The 22,840-nt window shown below is 41.3% G+C and overlaps 1 protein-coding gene across 1 annotated transcript; it reads right to left on the bottom strand.

Moving 5' to 3' along the window:
- Nucleotides 1-751: 751 nt before the first annotated feature.
- On the bottom strand, nucleotides 752-22,556 carry Zkscan2 (zinc finger with KRAB and SCAN domains 2). Its single transcript, XM_028764135.1, has 7 exons — nucleotides 22,158-22,556; nucleotides 21,174-21,360; nucleotides 17,752-17,822; nucleotides 17,262-17,388; nucleotides 11,139-11,822; nucleotides 5,968-6,459; nucleotides 752-1,674 (listed from the first exon to the last, which is right to left on the bottom strand). The coding sequence occupies exons 1-7, from the start codon at nucleotides 22,554-22,556 to the stop codon at nucleotides 752-754; spliced, it is 2,883 nt and encodes a 960-aa protein (XP_028619968.1).
- Nucleotides 22,557-22,840: the final 284 nt, after the last annotated feature.

Consider the following 22,840-nt stretch of genomic DNA (forward strand, 5'->3'; position numbering starts at 1 on the left):
GAAGAGTCAGACAAGAGCACCCAGAACAATTAAGAGGTAAGTGTAGACTTGTGATAAACAGTACAAGGATCATGTGTCACTGGAGAAGCAGCAGCCACTGGAGTTAAGTCTTCAGGAACAAAAAGGGAGATGAAGGGTGAGCAAGTGCTTCTCTTGGTGGAGGACAAGGTATTAGCAACATGCTTTCTGTAACAACACAGGAAATTAGACCCTAGCTATTTGGATCAACTTCTTGATACAGACATCTGAAGGAAGCTATAAAACCTTCACTCTCCCTTTGTAACCCCAAAACCAAGATGGAGCTGATACAGTTCTTATCAAACTCCTTAAAGTTCTACCCAGGTATGAAAATTCATTGTCAAGTTGCTGCCAAGATCTCATATGGGTGATAGATAATACCATAAAAACTTTTCACCATTCATATATTTGAAAATATATGGATTCACCCATGCGCAAGTTTTGAAAGTTGCTGGGCAATAGCATTAGCCTCAACATTCTAGTGAGAATTTTATTCTGAATTTAAAAAACCATCTCATTTATTGAAACTGCCAAGACTCATAGGAGAGAGGCAGATTGAGCATGTTAGACTATGAGGTGAGAACAGATGAGAAGTTTATTTCTATTCTCAGGCCTGTCTTGGGAACTGTAATTTACAGCTAAGAAAAGATTGCTTCCAAGAGCAGGACTAGGATCAGATGGCTAACAGGGCAAGTAGATGGCTAATGGGGCAACTGGAAAGGCAAGCTCCCTGTCAAAAGGTCTTCCTGAGCTCGGCACTCTTGCCCTTCAGTAGGTTCTCTGGGGAGTACACAGAGGGGGAGTATGGCAGCAGCTTTTCTCTCACGTGGACTTCCTGGTGTTTGGTGAGGAAAGAGCTCTTATTGAAATGTTTGCCACACTGAGCACATGTGTAGGGTTTCTCTGCAGTGTGGACGCGCCGGTGTTCTCGGAAGCTTGTGCAGTTACTGAAGTTCTTTTCACAGTCTCCATATGTGTAGGAATTCTCTCCACTGTGGACTCTGCGGTGGGCACTGAAGTGAGAATTGTTGGTGAAGCTTTTCCCACACTCTTCACACTGATAGGGCTTCTCTCCAGTGTGGGATCTCTGATGGATGATAAGACTTGAGGTCTGACTGAAGCATTTCCCACATTCCCTGCATCTGTACGGCTTCTCTCCAGTATGGATTCTCTGGTGGGCTCCAAAATTTGAGGAGTCATTAAAGCTTTTCCCACAGTCAAGACATTTGAAAGGCTTTTCCCCATTGTGAATTCTTTGGTGTCTGATTAGGCTCCTGCTCCTACCAAAGCACTTCCCACAGACACTACACTTGTAAGGATTCTCCTTCTGGTGGGTCATCCTGTACACTAGACGGGCACTCCTTCCAAAGTTTTCTCCATATTTGAGAAGTCTGTATGGTCTCCTACCCACCAAAGGCCTCTGATGCACCACAGCCTTTCCTGTATCTTTAGGTTGAGACATCAGTTTTCCCTGTCTAACTCCTTGAAGGTTTTCCCAGTGTCTTCCTGAGAAGTACTCTCTTTTACAGTATTTACTGGGGTTGGTATTCTGGGAAACAAATCTTTTAGGTTTTTCTATTAATACCCTATGGGGCTCTGTGTCCTTAAATATTACCTGTGTTGGATCTTCCTTAATAATACTTCCAATTTCAAAATCTGGAAAAGGAAAAGAGAATAGAATTTCACAAAATTCCAGTATCAACAAAAGCAATTAACCAGGCCTACAATGCTTACGATTGTCTAATGTTCACGGCCACACACTGTGACTTGACTGATCCACCATGCTTTACCCTCTTTCAGTTCTATAAAAAGGCCAATGACATTTGCCACAGTATGGGTCCTCAAAATTGTTTTGAACTGAATTGTATATCAAGATACTAGTCTCCGTTTTATCCTGATTAACTTAGCAATAACTAGGTTTATTTCCTTGAAGTAGCTCATTTCATTTTTCTTCTTTCACATCTATACTAAATATTGTACTATACCTCATTTGAATAAACTCTAATAGACAACTCTAAATTCCTCATGGTACTTCTCAACTGTTCAATAGCTAGTTAGGTTCTAGTTTACAGTACTATTTTTCTCATATAATCTTGTAGCTTGTTTTTTTTGGTCCCCTCACGGAACACAATAATACAAACACTCTGTTTTACTGTTTTCAAAGCTGGGATTTTTTACTCTTTCATTACACCCCATTTACTGTAAGGTACATCTTGGATTCAGCTTCTCTGTGGAGTTTTATGGGAAGCATGACATATGCCCTATGGAGACAGAAACTTTGGAACGACATAGTTTGGTTCTGGCATCATCCTGGTTACTTGTTAATTCTGTTTTTGTTATCAATTTTTAATTATGGGAAATTCACACACAGAGAATAAGCAGTGTAATACGTATAAAGAACTTCCACGAATTACTTACTTAAACAATGATCTATTTATGACTAATTCAGTGTCAACTCTATTCACACACACTCCCTACTTTGATGCAAATTCTAAAAGACACATTATTGCCATCCACAAACATTTCAAAAGCTGAGTATCTTAGGCTCAATGTAGCTTTGATCCCAAACCCCTGTTCTTAAAGCAACCATCTTGTTCCTACTTGTAAGTATCAACATGACTTCTCTTCCACATGTTCCAGTGAAACTGCTTGTGAGTGGGCTAGCTACAACATGAATTGGGAAGAGAAGGCTGACAACAGTCAGTTCATTAACTTATACAAAAATCTGCTGTGGTTAGCTCTCCTTTTGAGGTCTTCTCATTATTATTATTATTGTTTAATCTTCCTTTACAATACAGCTGCTACCCACCTCCCAGTACACCCACTGCTGACTATGCCCCCATATCATACCTCCCCCCATCTCCCCACACTCCTCACCCCCAGCCCACCAGAACTCATCACACCCTGGGGCCTCAAGTCTCTCCACAGTTAGGTGCATCTTCTCTCACTGAGGCCAGATCTCTGCCTAGTCCTCTGCTGTATATGTGTCGAGGGCCTTGTATCAGCTGGTGTATGCTGCCTGGTTGATGGCTCAGTGTCCTAGAGATCTTGAGGGTCCAGGCTAGTGGAGACTACTTGTCTCTTATGGGGTTGCCCTCTTCCTCAGCTTCATCTAGCTTTTCCCTAATTCAACCACAGAGGTCCTTGGCTTCTGTCCATTGATTGGATGTAAATATCCGCACCTGATTCTTTCAGGCACTTGTTGGGCCACTTGGAGGGCAGCCATGGCAAAGAAGTCAAGGTATCACTGTTTGTAGATGATATGATAGTATACATAAGCAACCCCAAAAATTCTACCAGAGAACTTCTACAGCTGATAAACAACTTCAGCAAAGTGGCTGGATATAAAATTAACTCAAATAAATCAGTAGCCTTTCATTATACAAGCGATAAACAGGCTGAGAAAGAAATTAGGGAAACAACATCCTCCACAATAGTCACAAATATTATAAAATATCTTGGGGTAACTCTAACCAAACAAGTGAAAGATCTGTATGACAAGAACTTTAAGTCTCTCAAGAAAGAAATCAAAGAAGACCTCAGAAAATGGAAAGATCGCCCATGCTCAGGATTGGTAGAATTAACAGAGTAAAAATGGCCATCCTACCAAAAACAACCTACAGATTCAATGCAATCCCTATCAAAATTCCAACTCAACTTTTCAAAGACATGGAAAGAGCAATTCTCAAATTCATCTGGAAAAACAAATAACTCAGAACAGAGAATACAATTCTTAACAATAAAAGAACTTCTAGGGGGAATCACTATCCCAGACCTCAAGCTATACTACAGAGCAATAATGATAAAAACTGCATGGTATTGGTACTGAGACAGACAGGTTGATCAATGGAATAGAATTGAAGACCCAGAAATAAAACCACGTACCATGGACACTTGATCTTTGACAAAAAGCCAAAAATATACAGTGGAAAAAAAAGAAAGCATCTTCAATAAATGGTGCTGATCTAATTGGCAGTCTGTAGAAAAATGAAAATAGATCCATATTTGTCACTTTGCACAAAGCTCAAGTCCAAGTGGATCAAGGACCTCAACATAAAACCAGATACGTTGAATCTAATAGAAGAAAAAGTGAGAAAGAGCCTCAAACTCATTGGCATGGGGGAGGGGATTTCCTAAACGGAACTCCAGTGGCTCAAGCTCTAAGATAAAAAAATTGATAAATGGGACCTCATGAAACTGAAAACCTTTTGTATAGTCAAGGACAAAGTCAATAGGACAAATCGGCAATCTACAGATTGGGAAAAAAACTTCACTAACCCCACATACAATAAAGGGCTAATATCCAAAATATATAAAGAACTCAAGAAGCTAACCTCCAAAAAAACCCAAACAACTCAATCAAAAAATGGGGTAAAGAACTAAACAGAGAAATCACAGCAGAGGAATCTTGAATGGTTGAGAAGCACATAAAGTAATGTTCAAAGTCCTTGGTGATCAGGGAAATGCAAATCAAAACAACCCTGAGATTCTACCTTATACCAGTCAGAATGGCTAAGATCAAAAATTCAGGTGATAGTACATGTTGGTGAGGATGTGGAGAAAGAAATTTTCTTATTGGATCCAACATTGTTCTGGGATTTAGAGGAAGTCACAGCCTATTAAGTTGATTCCAATAGTAACTGACAATTTGATTACATTGTGGAGGTCACCTAAAAATATTCACAGGGACTCTTAATAAAAAGGAAGCTGGGACCAGACAGATGGCTCAATAGTTAAAGAATGGGTTACTTTTCCAGAGGACTTGGGTTTATGGCTTTCAACTACCTGTAACTCTAGTTCTAGGAAACTAAAACCCTCTTCTAGCCTCTGTGGGCACCAGACATGTACATGTTACATAGACATACATGAAGGTAAAATGCCCACAGATGTATAGAGCCAAATTTGTTCAAGGTGCAGAGTTTGGCAGAGATCATGAGCCATGGCTGAGATATGAGAGAGCTTAAGGGGCATGTAGAACACAGCAAGGAGTTTTGTTTCAAAGTAAACCTAGAGAAAGAAAATAGTAGCAAACTCGCCTTGAAGGATAGGATGAGCACAGAGTAAGTATGGCTTAACAAAACACGGGTGAGAAGCTGGGCAGGATGGAACATGCCTGCAATCCCAGAACTCAAGTGGTATAGGCAGGAGGATCAGGAGTTTCAGGCTGGCCTGAGCTACAGTTGGGGCCCCTTTCTCTCTTTCTTTCTCTTAAAAAAAAAAAAAGTATGGATGAGAAAATTTGGTTTTGAGACTTTTACAGTCTAGGCAAGGAACAGAGAAGGACAGAGGAACCAGAACAGGGGCTATGGCAGGGGCTATAGGGAAGTTGGCAGGCAGAGGCGACAGTCTACTCAGCAAGTCCTGTCTCCTACCTGAGTGTAAATGCTGAGTGTGGAGGCATTAAAGTGCTCTTTACAGGATACCTGTGGGTTTTCGGTATGTCTATGCTTAAGTTAGTAGTTTAGCTGTCAACAAGCACACCCAGTGGGCCGTGGCAAGCAAGCTGCTGAAGCTCAGGTGCAGAATAAAGTCTCTCATCTTGTCCCTGCCATTCTTTTTCTCTCACACATCACACACACAGCAGCGAGATGTTTCTGATTGGAGCTTACTGATGGTCCTCTTCCTTCAAGTATTTTTTTATGTAGAATCTCACACTCTTTTCTATAGTTGTTCTAGAAACAAAACACTGTCTGACCCACCAAGACAGAAACCAAGGCTAAAGTCCCAAAGTCTGAACCAACAGAATGTGAGCAGCTGAGGCCCTCCTTGAAAGTGAAGTAGCATGAGAACAGGACCCATTTTACTTGGTTCTAATTCCCTTTTCCTAACAGCAACCAGCACTCAAATATCTTCTGAGTGAATAAATGTACATAAGCTCTGTGCCAGGTGTACTGATTTTCAGGAAGTCACACCTTCTCCTCACTTTGACCAAAAGCTCCATGACCTTACCAGTTGGGCTTTGCGGTAGGCCTGAAGGTCCTTCAAATTCTGGCTCTTCTATAATTTCCCCCTCACTCATTCTCTCGCTGCCAGAATCTTCTAACACTGCCTCCTGTAAGGTCTCCTCAGGTTCCCAGGTTGTAGGCTCTTGGGGTTCAGCCTCAATATGTCCCCTTTCTTGCCTTGAGAGTAGTGGCATTTCTTCTGAGGTGTTGGTGGAGAGGGCAGATGTACGGGAGTTAACTAGGGCATCCATCTCCTTGTAAAATGCACAGGACTCCAGTACATGGCCATTCTTCACTTTTCGGTAACTCTTCTGAAGGCTTTTGAACTTGGTTCGACATTGTTCTGGTGTCCGGAGAAAGCCACATTCTCGAAGTTGTTCAGCCACGACTCCATACAATTTACTCTTTCGATGACAGGCTTGAAGTGCTTCATAAAATCGGGTCTCTTGAAGGATATCAAGAAAAGTCTTGGTTTCTTCATAGCCCCAATGCACTCCTGCCATTCAAGGATAAAGTTTAAAAATATAAGAAAAGCAGCCAGGAACTTCTCTATTCCATACATTCTACAGTGTAATAGAATACAAGTCCTACTCAGGGAAGAGCACTGTGGAACACTGTCTTCTGGACATGACAGGCTACTACACTCACAAACTCACAGCAGGGATGGCTATTTGTAGAAGACCTACACACTCAGTCAAAATTCGAGCATAGGTGTGTGTGTGTGTGTGTGTGTTCTCCATGCCCTACCAAGCACTTGACAGCTTTTGGAAGAGAGAGAATTGTTCTTTTTTGAGGAAATTCCTACTGGTAGGTTACCTATGCTTCAGAGGATGGTCCTATGTCTATGTCTTTGTATTTGTATATGTATATATATGCAGCACTAATTGTATTTAGTGGGTTAAACAAACAAACAAACAAACAAACAGATAGATAAAAAACACATGAAGTTGGGATGGGGACTTGTGAGGGGGAGTTGGAGGGAATTGGTGGGTGTATATGATCATATTTCACTATATACATCTACAAATGTCTCAAGGATAAAGAAAATTATGAGTAAAGTTTCTATTCATGATAGCAACAGGAAATAAGGAATATCCAGAAACAAGCTTTGTAAAAACAGAAAAGTCTATGTTAAAAATCTATAATTCTTTATTTAAACACATTAAAATAACTAGAAAAAACAAGATGCTGTGTTTCTGAACACAAAGATTTAATCTGCACAGATATCAATTTTTAAATAATTAGTCAAAATTCCAAAAGGGTTTCTTGGAAGAGTCCGTGTAGTCTCCCATACTGCCTCTGCTATGGAGACTAACTAAAGGACTTAGCTACCTACAAGTGTCTTTTCCAAGTAGTTCAGTAAAATGGATTACAACCCCAAAAGAACAGACTGAAAGTTTTTATTACTTCTTTTTACTCATTTTCCTTGAGACTGAGACTGTGTCCAAGTAGCTGTGGGTTTGATAATCTTTTAATTGAGAGAAAGAATATGATCTGCATGGCACAGACAGCAGAATAAAACTTTTCTCAGTAGTTTGTTAAATATGTTTTTTGTGTGTTTTGGAAAAAGTACTAGCTAGCCTCAATATTTACTGGATGTGACCAGCCCCATTACTGGATTCCTACACTTGAGATCATCCCCAAGAGCTTGAGCCTTGTGTTTTCATACTGGTGAATACCTGTATATGTAAGATAATCCTCCCATTTGTCAGCAGATCTGATTTTCAGTACATAGCCTCATGAACACTTGTAGCTTTCCTAGCCTAATTTATTTTTCTATTCTATTGATTTATTTTCATTATTACAATAGACTAGAAAGGACAATAGTAATAACAGTGACACATTTTAGTCTTTTTAGAGTATCTTCACCTGTATCCTACTGAATGCCAGTAATAATCCTGTGATGTTTTTTATTTTTGTTGTTTTTTATTTTTGTTTTTTGTTTTTTTTTGAGACAGGGTTTCTCTGTGTAGCCCTAGATGTCCTGGAGCTCAGTCTGTAGACCAAGCTGGCTTTGAACTCACATAGCTTCACCAGCCTCTGCCTCCCGAGTGTCAGAATTAAAGGCATGTGCCACCACTGCCCAGCTGACTCTGTGAGTTCTTAATCATATATTTCATATGAGAAAATTAAGTCCAATGTAGTTACATGATGCATCTATGGTCACACAGTTATTATCTGGCTGTTTAATTCTGTGTGTCTTGGTTCCCAAATATTCAACAGATTTGCATAGAGTATCTTTTCAAATTTTTTTGATAAGATCTTACTGTGTAGCTCAAGCTTGTCTCAATCTCACAGTCCTTCTGGCAGGTCCTGAGGGCTGGGTTTACAGGTTTGCAGCACCAGGCCTAATCTCCTGGTATTTTAATGTCTGTCTTTTAACTAGAGTACTTCTCCAATAATGAGGAATATGCAGTCTTTTTAAAAATATGTTAATCTTGGTTCAGTAAATTTGTAATTAGTGATATGTTTAGATTTATTTCTACCATCTTACTCTTGTGTGGTAGTTTGAATGAGAATGGTCCCCACAGGCTCATACACTGAATTCCCATACCTGGTTCCCAACTAGTGGAATTAAGACAGAAGTTAGTACTAGGAATAGGTACTGATATGATAGGCCTGACCATGATGGTTTTTTGGAGGAATGTGAAACTCTTTGGATAGGGGAGTTGTAGAATGCTCTCAGTAGGGTTTTATGGGCCACTGAGTAGGAACATGGAGAACAGTAGTGTTGAGAGCTATGCATACTGTGGAGGCTTAGCTCAAGAAGTTACCCAGAGGGACAATTACTAGCTATTACCATTGAGTAGAAAGCATTCTGGTGATATTTTGGTAAGGAATGTGTCTGCTTTTTTATTTCATCCTAAGAATCTGCCTGAGGCTAATTGTGAGTTTTGGACTGTTTGCTGGCAGAGGAGATTTCAGGACAGACTAATGCTGAATGTATCATGTGGTTATCAGTGATTACTCTTATGTGGGACTATGATGAAAAAGGACAAGCAGGCACAAAGAAATATAAGTTGTACTATTTGAGGAGAAAAAGAGCACCAGAAAATTGAATGCTGGAGCCAAGTCTTGTGTTCAAAGAGATGAGAACTTTAAAGACAGGTCTGATGTGAAAAGAAATATAGAGTGGTGTCCTCAGGACAACATCCCATTCAGTTAAGTTTCTGACTTACAAAGAGGAAACACCAAGGAGTCTTCAGCCCTAAAACAAATGAAAGCAACAAATCAGAGCTTATGTAAATGTAAAGCAAGGAGAGGGCCAGACTCCACTCACTCCAAGCTTGCACTTGGCAACTTCAGCCATAGGATTCTATAGAGGATAAAGGAGTAAAGGGTTGTGGAATCTTCCTCGCCAGGTAAGCAAAGCCACTGGGGACAGGCATGTGGCAGGGCAGTTCTTGTACAGAGGTCTAAAAAGGCCAGTGTGAAGTTGATGTGAAGCCCAGATTGTGGTGGAGACTCTACAATTTTGGAGGTACCCAAGCCTTGGGATGTTTGCCAGGGAGAGCTGCATTAAGGAGTGAAATCAGCTTGAGAGAAGTGTGTAAGAGTTAGCAGTGCTGGAACAGAAAAGCCATCAAAGGCTTCTGAAATCAGGCACACAACTACGGGATTTGTAGTTTGCCCTGCTGGGTTTTGGTCTTGCTTTGGTCCAGTATTTCCTCATGATGCCTCATTCCTCCTTTTAAGATGTGTTATTCTATGTTGGAAGTATGTAATTTGCTTTTTTAAATTTTACAGGTAGTTACAATTAAGAGACTGCCTTGTCTCTCAGAAAAGACTTTCAACTTTTAACTCTCTTGAGACTGAAGGATTATGGGGACTTTTGAAGTCGGACTAAATGAATTTTATTATTTTACAAAAAGTCTGTGGGGGCCAGGGAGTAGGATGTATTGGTTTGAATGAGAAATGGCCTCCAAAGGCTCCTATATTTGAATGCTTGGTCCTTGGTTGGTGGATCTGTTTGGGAAGGGTTAGGAGGTGTGGCTTTGTTGGAGAAGGCATGTCACTGGGGAAGTCTTTGAGGTTTCAGAAGCCCACAGTTTTCCTATTTAGCTAGTGTTCACCCTCTCTCTCCCTCCCTCCATCCCTCCCTCCCTGTCTTCTACTTGCTGATTAGAACGTAAGCTCTCAGCTACTGCTCCAGCATCATGCCTGTCCGCCCAATGCTGTGCTGGCCATGGATTCTAACACTTTGGAACTGTGAGCCCCAATAAACTCTTTCTGTAAGTTGTCTTGATCATGGTGTCTCTTTAGAGTAACAGAAAAGTAACTAAGACATCTTGTTTCTGTATTTATGTATTTAGAGAGGGGGTTCTGCTATTAGTCCAGGCTACCTTCAAACTCTTGATGTTTCTGCTTCCCAACTTTTGGCTTTACAGTTGTAAGTCACCTGGCCTGGCTCTTACTATTGCTTTCAAGTGATTCGTCTGTTCTATGTTCTGTTTATTCTCCTTTCTTGTATTTTAAATTAGGCAGAAAAAAGTTTGTTTCATTTTTTCTACTCCTTTATATTGTTTGTTATTAGCTATACTGTATGGACTAATAATGTATCCTTCATTTATTATAATACAATTGATTATAGTAATCATCAAATGATATAGACACTTAGAACTCTTTACCTCCATTTACTTCCCTTCTATGGGAAGGATTATGATGAATATGATTTATTGTATATGTGTATATGAAAGCCTGCAGCTATCTATGTGTAGTATGTGTGTCTGATAACCAGAGGCCAGAAGGTGTTGGAGTCACTGGAACTGGAGTGACAGATGGTTATGAACTGCCTTGTAGATGCTAGGAACTGAACCTGGGTCCTCTGTATGAGCAGCCAGGGCTTTTTTTTAAAATTTATTTAAAAATTTTTTTTTTCAGCCAGGGCTTTTAACCACTGAGTCATCTCTCTACCCTGACTCCCAAATGTTTAAAAACCATGCTTCACTCTAACCTGAGAAAGAGCCTGTGGGCTTCTGAGAGCTGCATTCAGGCTACACTGGTGATCGCAGCAAACACCCAAGTGCCTATTCAGTTTGGGGGCATCACCATGGAAGGAGTCTTGAGTGTGAGAGCCCTCTCCAGGATGAGTCTAATGTAATGCTTTTTCCCCAAGAGTACACTTCTATCTTCATACCAAGCCCAGGGGTGAGGGGAGGACAATACAATTCTTACCACTTAGGTTTTGAAACAAGACAGGGGCAGCACGGATTTCAGACTTGCGTATAAACTCAATGCCCACTTCATCAGCATCAGAGTCTTCAGCATCTTCCTCCTCTTCTACCAAACCGACCTGTTCTTTAGCACTAAGAGCAGTTCTCCTTAGTGGGAGAGAGGTCACAGCCTTTGGTCTCTCAGTAGATGAAGTGTGGGGTGTAGGGTTTAACAAGGCATCCATGTCCTCAAAGAAGGCACAGGGTTCTAGCATGTGGCCATTTCTCACTTTTCGGTAACTCTTCTGAAGACTTTTGAACTTGGTCCGGCACTGCTCTGGTGTTCGGAGGAAGCCACATTCCCGCAACCATTCAGCCACAGCACCATATACCTGGCTATTTCGGGGACAAGCCTGGAGTGTTTCATAAAAGCGAGATTCCTTGAGAATTGCAAGGAAAGTCTTGGTTTCCTCATAGCTCCAGTGCACACCTGCAATCTTTTCATCTTCTAAACCCCACTGCTGCTGCTCTCGCCACACTTTCCCTGCATTCCTTGCTGGGATCTGAACAGCGCGCACTGACTTCTCTTTGATGTAGTTGCTTTGCAGGACACTATTCCTCTTATTTGAGGAATGTAGACCTACAGTCCATGGTTCCTTGTTTTGTTCCAACTGGGCTATTTTGTTAGGTGCAGACACAGTGTCTCCTACAGTAAGAGAAATATATTTCACAGTAGGTACAGAAGTCATTACACACCCCAAACACACTCTCCTGATTTATTTGTTTACACCAAAGCCTTCCTCAGCCAGGACCATGCACATATTTAAACGACTTCTTTGGCACAGAAATTTAGAAATGACATCATCTTGTTTCTTATATATACTGCTTCCATCTAGCTAGTTCTTTCAGAAATGCCGTCAAGGGTAGGAAATGTTTCATTACTTTTGACTCTTTCTTTTGGATGATACTGTATCATACTGTAGTACAGGCTAGTCTGGAACTCACTATGATGGCTTCAAACTTCTAACAACCCATCTGCCTCAGTTTCCAAGTACTAAGATGCAAGTCCTGAGCCACCACAACTAACTCAGTATTTGTTTCCTTTACATATATATATGGATTTAGGGCATATACACACACACACACATATATACATATATGTATGTATATATATATATAATATGCCCTAAATCCTGTCCTGTCTTAATGTACATATATGTACACACACACACACACACACACACACACACACACACTGGGGCTATTAAAAAGTAAAGCATTTTTATTAAACTATATTAATCACACAGAATGGTAGTGCCATAAGCTAGAGAAAATAAAATAGAATAGATATAATATTCTGAAATAAATCCATTCATATATGGTCAACTAGTCTCTTACAAGGGAAGAAGAAAGCTATGTTTAATGAATGGTCTAGGAAAAGAGAATCACTACATGCAAAAGAGTGAAACTGGACTATGACCTTATACCACGCACAGAAATTAACTTGAAATATATTAAATACCTACATATGGGGCTGGGGAGCATGCTCAGTTGGTAAAGTGCTTGCTATATAAGCACAAAGACTTGAGTTTGATCCCCAACATCCATGAAAGGCAAGCATGGTGACAAGTGCTTGTAATTGCAGCAAAAGGATCTCCAGGTTCAGTGAGAGAGCATGTCTCAGAAAATGTGGTGGAAGAGAACTGAGGAAGATATCAGACACCGACTGCTGGCCTCCATATGTACCACCCCATATATGTATATATGTGAGACCTAAATGTGAATCCTGAAAGCATAAAATCCCTAGAAGAAAGCACAGGCGAAGGGGAATTGACACTAGTCTTGGAAATGTTTTCTTTTTTCCTTTGACATAACAACCAAAGTAGAGGCAATAAAAGCTTAAGCACAAAAAGGAAAATAATCAACAAAGCAAAGTACAGCTTACAGTCCACGCAGAAATACTTACAACCATATATACTATAAAAGGCTAAAATTGAAAATGTACAAGGGACCATACAATTATTATAAAAAATCTGGTAAAAATGGGCCAAGTATCTGATGTGCAAATGGCCAACAGGCTCATGAACAGGTACTCAATTCCATTAATTAACAGGGAAAAGCAAATCAAAACCACGCGTTAGCTCACATGTTACAGTGGTTAGCATCAGAGAGATAAGGAGCTGGTGAGGAGGTATAGAGTGTGAACCCATGCACTGCTGATGGGAGCTCATCTAGCCATTGTGCAAACAGTAGGGAGGTGACTTGAAAACATTAAAAACCACAACTCCCATGCGTCCCAGGTCTCCCACTTCTAGATATATTTGTAAAGAAAACTAAATCACTGTGGAGGCACCAGATCTCTGACATTTATTGGAACATCATTTATAGTATCTAAGGTGTAGAAACCCCCCCAAATATTTATCATGGATGCATAAAGAATATTTGAAAGTGGTTCAGTGGTAAACAGTATTGTCTGCTCTTCCAGAGGACCTGGGTTTGATTCCTAGAACCTATACGGTGGCTCACAACTGCCTACAGTTACAGTTCTAGGGATCTGATGCCCTCTTCTGGCCGCCCTGAGCATCAGGCACACGTGGTGCACACACATACATTTAGGCAAAATACCATGTATATAAAATTAAAAAAATAAAGGATAGGTGAAAATATGGAAAAATTTATCTATAAAATGGAACATAAAAATTATACAAAGAAGGAAATCCTAATGCTTTAGATATTTAGAACATGGAGGGCATTATATCAAGTGAAATACACCAAACGGTGAAAGACAAACATCATACCATCTCAGCTTTATGTGAAATCTTTAAAAAAAACCCTCAGTGTACAGACAAACAGAACATTGGTTTCCAGAGTGTCTGAGGTGGACAATATGGACAGATATAAAGAAATGTATTTCAGCATTAAGCAGGATACATTCTGGGAATCTAATGATGCCTGTATCTTAGAATAGGGTACTTCAGACCTACCTTGGCTGAGAGTAGATTTTAAGTATCCTTCCTGTTGATGATGTGAGTGATGGATGTATTAATTGTGGTCATTACTATGAAATGTATATAAAATAATAAAACCTCACATTTTAATTACATAAAATTTTATTTATCAAATATACAATAAGTCTGGAAAAATCTGGCAGAAGAAACAAATGTTCAAACAAAAACTTTGATGAAGACAAATCAAATAAACAATGTGAAACTGTTTTGCTTAAAGAGGTTAAGAATATGTATACAATGTATGTATAGTTAGTGCCTTCAGAGGCCAGAAGAGGATGTTGGGATCTCCTGGAATTGGAATTACATGTGGTTGTGTGTTAAAGTTAAAATTTAAAACAATGGCACCCAATCTGGCTTGTTATGGGGCCTGCCATTTTCCTGACTAGGCAAGGCCTGAGACCATGAGAAGCGGCAGGAGCACACCGCTGTTTGGCTCAGGCCGTCAACTCAGGCGGGCCAGAAGTACCAGCCTTGCTACCCACAAGATGGCTCTGCCAATCTACCACGCTGTCTCCACAAGGCCATCCTGCCATCCACATGGTACCCAGTAGAAATGAGACTAATGCTTAAAGGTTATCCAAAGGCTTTATATGTTTGGTAATGCTCAATAAAGAAGATGCCCACACAATTAGAGGTGTGTCCCAATATCTAACCTTATGATATTCATTGTTACCTAGGACTGTTCTCAATACAATCATGGTCCTCTATGGCTCCTACATCTCTGCCTCTTCCTAGCTCCTCCTCTTCCCTCTCCTTCCTTTCTTCACTCCTCCGAACTCCTCCCACATTACTGAGTTTATTGTAAACTATCCAGCTACAATTGTGAGCTACCATGTGGGTGCTCAAGAAACAAACTCAAATCTTCTGGAAGAGAAGCCAGTGTTATTACCAATGAGCCAGTCTCCAATCCCAAACTAATTTTTTTAAATTGTTTTTTTGAGACAGGTGTGTGTGTGCGTGTGTGTGCGTGTGTGTGCGTGTGTGTGTTGCCCTGGCTGCTCTGGAACTCCCTCTACCAATCAGGCTGGGCTTGAACTATGAGATCTGCCTCTGCCTTCCAAGTGCAGGGATTAAAGGTGACTAGTCCACCACTGACTATCCCAAACTGAAAATTTAAATGTATGTATGGCTAGCAATTACTTACCAGACATACAGAATTACAGTATTTGTAATACTTGTTTTATATCCATTGGTTATAAATTGGTATCAGTGCATACATACATTATAACTTGTGTGTGTGTGTGTGTGTGTGTGTGTGTGTGAGAGAGAGAGAGAGAGAGAGAGAGAGAGAGAGAAGGGATAACCACAGGTGTTCTTCAGCTACAGTCCAACTTTGTGTATGGGTGTACAGTTGAACTTGTGTACCTGTGTGTATAGGGGTTCAGTTGTGTGCCTATGTGTGTAGGGGTTCAGTTGTGTGCCTGTGTTTGTAGGGTTCAGTTGTATGCCTATGTGTGTAGGGGTTCAGTTGTGTGCCTGTGTGTGTAGAATTGCACTTGTGTGCCTTTGTGTTGTGATTCACTTGTATGCCTGTGTGTGTAGGGGTTCACTTGTGTGCCTGTGTGTGTAGGGGTTCAGTTGTGTGCCTATGTGTAGAGGTTCAGTTGTGTGCCTATGTGTGTAGAGTTCAGTTGTGTGCCTGTGTGTGTAGGGGTTCACTTGTGTGCCTGTGTGTGTAGGGTTCACTAGTGTGCCTGTGTGTGTAGGGTTCACTAGTGTGCCTATGTATATTGAGGCCAGAGACCAACCTCAGGTGGCATTCCTCAGGCACTGTTTCCTTTATCTTTTTTGAGATAGAGTCTCACTGTGCAGTCCAGTTGGCCTGGAACTTAGCCAGAGATCTGGCTGCTTCTGCTTCCTGAGTGCAGGCTTTAGCAACTAGACCACTGCACTTGGCCTTTTATTTTGTATTTTTACAGAAGTTCTCTCACCAACTTGTAACTCAACCAGTAGGTTAGGCTGGCTTGCCAGTGAGCCATAGGGATCCACTTGTTTCTGTTCTGCTCCCAGGACCAGGATTATAAGAACATACCACTATGTTTTCTTGCTCTGTCTTGTCTCTGAAACGGGTTCTGAGGATTGAATTCAGGTTCTCATGTAAGCACTTGACCAACTGAGCAACCCTTCAGCATATCCACAGTTTTTTGTATGTTGGGGATCAAGTATCTCATTGTTGGGTAGGCTGGTCAGAGAGCTTCTGGGATCTGCCTGTCTCTGCCTCCCTATTCTGGGTTTACAAGCACATGCTACTACCCCTGGCTTTTAAAAATGTGGGCTTTAAATGGCAAGCTCATGTCTTCATGCTTGCTTTATTGACTGAGATGCTTCCCCAGCCCTGGCCTATAATATTACACATTAGTCTGACTTCTGAATAAAAGCTCCCACATGAATGGATAACACTTATCACTCCTGTTAAAGTCAATGGAGAGTCCTCTGATAACCTGCTTATAGAGTGACACTCCAGTGGTCATGTGTGCCTGTGTACCTGTCTACTTAAATAACTCACAATATGCCACCAAGGTTACTGAATTTAAATTACTTTTTATTTATTAAGATTTCTACCCATCCAACAAACATTTAACAGCTACTCCTCCATCTGTTAGGCAGCTCTATGTTAGTAACATAGTGTTAAGGTCATTATTATTAAATAAAAACAAGCTGTAGAAAGACCTGGTGACTTCACAGACCTTCAGCTGATGGATGTGAGTTTTCATTTCCTATAATATAAATATAGCACACATATCTAACTCCTGTTCAGTGCTCTAATTACTATTATAATGTTCTTACTGAAAAGAGCACACGAATAAGGAAAGAGAACAGATATGTAATTACACTGGATGATCCATGGAGATCTGTTAAGCCAATGGCTCTCAACCTTCCTAATGCTGCAACTGTCTAATACAGTTTCTCATGCTGTGGTGACCCCAAACCAAAGTTATTTTTGTTGCTACTCCATAACTGTGCTTGTGAATTATAATGTGAATATTTTTGGAGATTAACAGATTTGCCAAAGGGGTTTCAGCCCACAGGTTGAGAACTGCTGCATTAAGCAATAACATTTACAACTATTAATTACCACTAGGAATTAATATATATGAAATCTGCTGGTCTACCATTTTAAAGGAAATAACGCTTACCCAAGGAAACCACGCTCCCTGCACTTTCCTTCCTGATTTCATGGTAGAGATCTCTGTGCGCAGGAACTTGCTGTACACTCTTTTTGGAGGAAAAGCTTCTCATTGTGTGGACATCTCTCACTGGTTCCTGTAACAACACTAACACCAGTGACTACCAAGGCAACTGCAAGGGTCTCTGAAGGATGATCAGCCATGGATGAAGCAGAGAAGAGCCCTAAAGAAGAACTGAGTTAAGGCAACATGTGTGCATCATGTATCAAGTCAAGAGGAAGATACGGTAAAGAATTAGGATGAGATAGCATACGAGCTGACCCAGCAAGGGGTTCCACTACGGAGAGGGCTGAGTCCAACCTTTTCTGGAAAACAAATGAAGGGAAAAGTCTTTTGGAAGAAGTGCTATAAACAATGTAGGCTAGCACAGGAAATACCTGACTGAATTCCCTAGAAGGAAGGCCAGGGAGGACAATTACAATTCATTTGAGTAAATTACCTGGGTTGTCACTTCCTCATCTACAGCGTTCCACTCATCACTAGGGACAGGAACCCAGACAGAAGAGCGAGCTAGAAAAAGAGAAGAAATAATTATTGTGTATACTATTCTGAAGTGTGTGTGTGTGCACACTTGAGGGAGAGAGGGAGGGAGAGAGAGGGAGGGAGAGTGGGAGGGAGGGAGAGAGGGAGAGGGAGAGAGAGAGAGAGAGAGAGAGAGAGAGAGAAAGAGAGAGAGAGAGAGAGAGAGAAAGGGCGAGCACAAGCGTGAGCAGGGGTGGGGAGGGGGAATCTGTGTAGCCCTAGCTGTCCTGGACTCACTCTGTAGACCAAGCTGACCTGAAACTCAGGGAGCCACCTGTCTCTACCTCCTGAGTGCTGGGATTAAAGGTGTGTGGCACCACACTCCACAGCTGTTTCGCTTTTTAAGTAAAGAAAAGATATTAAAATCTACACATAGAAATGATTTTCAGTCAGTTCAGAGCAAAAATACCTTATTCTAATGCTGGGCTGGCAACTTAGATGGTTCAGGAACAAGCAGGTAAAGTGCATAAGGAAAGGGTTGGGACCTGGGTACTGAAGAGCACAGCCTATGATGATGCTTCAGTGTGAGCTTGTAGCACTTGAAGACATTGTTTCTGACGTTTCCAAGAGAAGCCAGATGTACTGGCTAGTTTTTATGTAACTTGACATAAGCTAGTCATCTGGGAAGAAGGGGCCTCTATTGAGAAAATGAGCCCTCACACCCCCACCAGACTATGAGCCTGTACAAAAGCCTGTGGGATATTTTCTTGATTGATGAGTAACCTGAGAAGGCCCAGCCAGTTGTTGACAGTGTTACCTCTGGGTAGGTGGGCATAGATGGTATAAAAGTAGGCTGAGCAAGTCATGAAGGACTATTTGGTAAGCAGAATCTCTCCATGGCCCTGTATCAGCTCCTGTCTCAGGGTTCCTGTCCTGACTTCCTTTGATGTGGAAGTGGAAGTAAAAATAAACTCTTTCCTTCTTGAGTTACTTTTTGGTCATGGCATTCATCACAGCAATAGAAACCCTAAGGCAGACACTGGAAACCTGGGACTTCTGTAAAATCTCAAATTGTAAACCTTAAGTACAAAGAGCAAAGCCAAAACCAAAACCAAAACCTCCAAATACCAAACAAAAATTCTTTGTAGGTAAAATATAACAAGTCCCATTTGGTATACAGGTTATCAGCTTGTCATCCCTCCCAGAAGTTGACTGTTTCAGAAACAAGAACTTACTTAGGTCCTGCCAACACCGAAAACAGTACAGCCATGGGCACAGCAAACATTTCAAAACATCTCCTACCCCTTAAGGGTAGGAGAATAGTGAACTTTTTATACAGCAGTCTTGATGGTCTATCTCCTCCTCAGAGTTCACCAGGGAAACTGACAAGTGTAACTTACTTGTGAGCAGATCTCAGAAGCTCGAGCTACCTGCTTTCTATAGAGGTAAAAACAAACACCACCAAAACCCACCTCATTTTAAAAAATTACATTTTGTCTACGTATTCTGAGTGTGTGTGCGTGTACATGCACACACATGCACACCATGACTTGCATATGGATGCTAGAGACCAGGTTTCAGGAGTTGGTTCTCTCCCCACCATGTGGTTCCTCGGGATGAAACTCATGTCATTAGGGTTGGCAGGAAGCATTTTGACCTGCTGAGCCATCTTATCAGCTCCCAAATGATTTTCTTGGAAACAGCATAGTCTCTGAAAAGCATACGGCTGAAATCACACTCCTCCAGAGCTAATCACCTTTCTGAGAAATCTACCCCTCAGATTTCTGCTCTCCATTCCTTAGTCTTCAACAAGTGAAAAAACTTTTTATCATCATGGATGCCAATGATGATAAAACATTATAAATATCCATCTGTTGTCACACAGAGTTTATCAGCTAAAGTCATTAGAGCTATCTAACCCATAAGATAAAGGGAGCTAGGATGCTAAGGAATGCACTGGCTAATTCAGAATCCACTAATATTTGCAATACATTCTTTTATTTAGGGTTGGATTCAGCAATGACAGGCAGTATTGTGAGTATTTCCTATTTTTGAGTGAGAGTTGAAGTTTAAGAATAATTTTGACGGGCTGGAGAGATGGCTCAGTGATTAAGAGCACTGACTCCTCTTTCAGAGGTCCTGAGTTCAATTCCCAGCAACCACATGGTGGCTTACAGCCATCAGCAATGGGATCTGATGCCCTCTTCTAGTGTCTGAAGAGAGCAATGGTGTACTCATATACATAAAATAAATAAATAAATCTTAAAAAATAAAGGAATAGGATGCCTTTAAAAAAAGAATAATTCTGACATCAGAGAAAATAAATATCAGTGGGAGAGCTGGGTTATGAACTCAGGTCTGCTTGTCTCTTCCAGCCCAAGATCTTAACCTCTAGGCATTAATACTTGTTTTCATAGGGCAGACAAAATGTGAATGAAGCCTTAGGTAGGATCATTCCACAGCTCACTTCTGGCCTGGGATGAAGCCACACTTCAAGGGATGCAAAGGTAACTGGACTGGGAAGGATGGGACACCTGTTTCCCTCAGATTTGACTTTCTGGATTCATATGGAGGGCAGCTGAATTCATATGCTGGTTATCTTAGTATTTTATTGCTGTGAAGAGACACCATCACCAGGAAAAGTTTTATGAAAGAAAACATTTAATTGGGGCTGGCTTACAGTTTCAGAGGATTAGTCCATTACCATCATGGAAGCAAGAATGGCATCGTGCAGGCAGGCATGGTGCCGGAGGAGATGAGAGCTCTACATCTTCATCCACAGCAGCAGCAGAAGACTGGGCATAGCTTACGCATTGGAAACCTCAGAGCCTGCCCTGACAGTGACACACTTCCTGCAACAAGGCCACACCTCCTAATAGTGCCACTCCCTATGAGCCAAGCATTCAAACACACGAGTCTATGGGGATCATACTTATTCAGAACAGCACACTGGTGTCCCTTGTTTGGAAAGTCTTACCATTTATCCCTCTCATACTTTATTCTGGGATGCCTTATCTTATGAGTCAAGTTTTAGAATAAAAATGCCTTGTTTCCATTTCTTTACAGTTTTTCAAGAGGATGTTCAAGAGCACATATACATATGGCATGACTAAAGAGACAAACTGAATGGTGAATGGACATTTTAAAGTAACAAAAAAAGATTCAAGAAAGATTCAAGGCTTCCCTGGATAATCTAAGTTTCCCTAATTTCCACCTTTATGATTCCATCTTATTTTGGTAGCAAATATTTCTGACTCCTAAAACAGATGAAAAATTTATTTCAAATATTCAATTTACTTGTCAAATGGACATTGAAGGGACCTCTACTGAGCAAGTCATAGTGTTAGGGATCCAGTGTAAAGTACATGGTCTCTGACATGGTGTACTTTAAGTCCTTACCATTCATAGGTAATGGCCTATGCTCCCTTTTTTGGTTCAGCTGTTCCTGGTGTCCTGAGTGGAGGCTTCCAGCTTCCTCCCGAGAAACGACCCTGTGCTGGATCTCCAGTTGCTCTGGCTCACAGTCAGCTACTTCCCACGCAGTTCTAGGTGGGCCTTGCTTCTCTGAATGTAGAGGGCTACTGACCTGCAAAGCAAAGTCAGCATCAACATAGAAAGGTGGAGGAAAGAACTATAGACCTGGTTGAAATCCCCCAACAGGGACATCAAAGGGCAGAAGAACTGAGGGGGAATGGAATCTTCACAGACTGAAGTGGGCTCACAGTTGTTTGGGAATATGGGAAAAAGAGAGTGCTCTTTATTTGTGTATTTTTGAAGGGTCGTTTCTACAAAGTGCTCTTATCCATCAGGTGCACAGAGAACTAATCAGAACACCAGTGAAATGAAGACTTACAAAATCAACTTTTGAGCACACCCTGTGCAAGGTGAAACTGTAAACCTGTCAAACATTGCATACTTTATGCGGTTATCAAAAGAGCGTTGAAAATAACTACAGACCAGCAAGCAAGGACATCTGGCAGTTACACTGGATGAGTGCCAAGGACCACCAAGAGTATTTCATAAGGCTGTTGCTGGAATGGTAAAGGATTAGGGAGGACTCTGGAGTATCCCATGACTCTCCCTCTCTCACCAAAGACAAACCCTGTGAGGCATTAACTATTAAATACTGTCTCTACAGTTTTGGTAGAAACATTATACTGAAAATTAGAACACACAAACCACACTTTTAGTTTAATCTGCAAGATAATAGTTCAACCAAGATTCTCTCCTCCATTTAATATGAAATTCAAATCTGCTTTTAGGGGGGATTCACTTTATGGATCTTTTAAAAGTCCCGTTTATTTCTATAACGAGGTCTTCTTCCAGAAATGTAGTTCTGCCCACCTGCCTTTCCCACCGCATCACTTTAAAATCCTTGCTCACCTGCTTTCGAAGTCTTCTGGTCTCTTTCTCCAAAAGTACTACTAGGGCCACCGCCTCCTCTCCGCTTTCTGGACACTGTTTCTGTGCCCAGGCCTGAATCTTCTCTGGCAGAATGGTGAGAAACTGTTCGATTACCAGCTGCTCGAGGATCTGTTCCTTGGAACGCATTTCTGGCTTCAACCACCGGCAGCAGAGTTCCCAGAGTTTACTGAAAGCTTCATGGGGTCCTGTCACATCCTTGTAACAGAACTGCCTGAAGCATTTACGAAAAGATTCACATTCAGTGCTGCCTGATCTTTCCAGAATGGGCTCCGATGCCCACTCGGAGTCCTTGTCCACTTTCATTATGAGGCACTCCTCAACTTCCACGTCGATCTGAGGGTTCATGACTGTAGCCATGATCCAACGGGGCCAACAGGTTTAGCTCCAAGTCAGGGCCCAGAGAAGCTTCCAAGTGCCCTCCACTTAATGTCCTTGAAAATATGGGACTGTAGGGAGATAAAAGACAACACCTCAGGTGGAACAAGGAACTCCAGGCTGATTAATCAAATTTGTACAAGACTCTTGAAAAGGTGAATGTGCACCCACCCCAAAAGTCTGCAAACCCGGCCTCTTATCCAATCAAGATGCGCACCCTCCCATGAGGTTCTTTAGGGTACAAGGTCAGAAAGAGAACCAAGCGC

The sequence above is a fragment of the Grammomys surdaster genome, unplaced genomic scaffold (assembly GCF_004785775.1).
Source record: "Grammomys surdaster isolate TR1022 unplaced genomic scaffold, NIH_TR_1.0 142, whole genome shotgun sequence".
NCBI lineage: Eukaryota > Metazoa > Chordata > Mammalia > Rodentia > Muridae > Grammomys > Grammomys surdaster.

Bases quoted from the DNA above. Each gene is read 5' to 3' on its own strand.
- Zkscan2 (XM_028764135.1), bottom strand. From the start codon at position 22,556: ATGGCTACAGTCATGAACCCTCAGATCGACGTGGAAGTTGAGGAGTGC. The intron at 17,823-21,173 runs GTAAGGACTTAA...CTCTTTTTCTAG, and splicing joins TAGGCCATTACCTATGAATG to CTCGCTCTTCTGTCTGGGTT. The intron at 11,823-17,261 runs GTAAGCGTTATT...CTCTTACTGTAG, and splicing joins AGGGAGCGTGGTTTCCTTGG to GAGACACTGTGTCTGCACCT.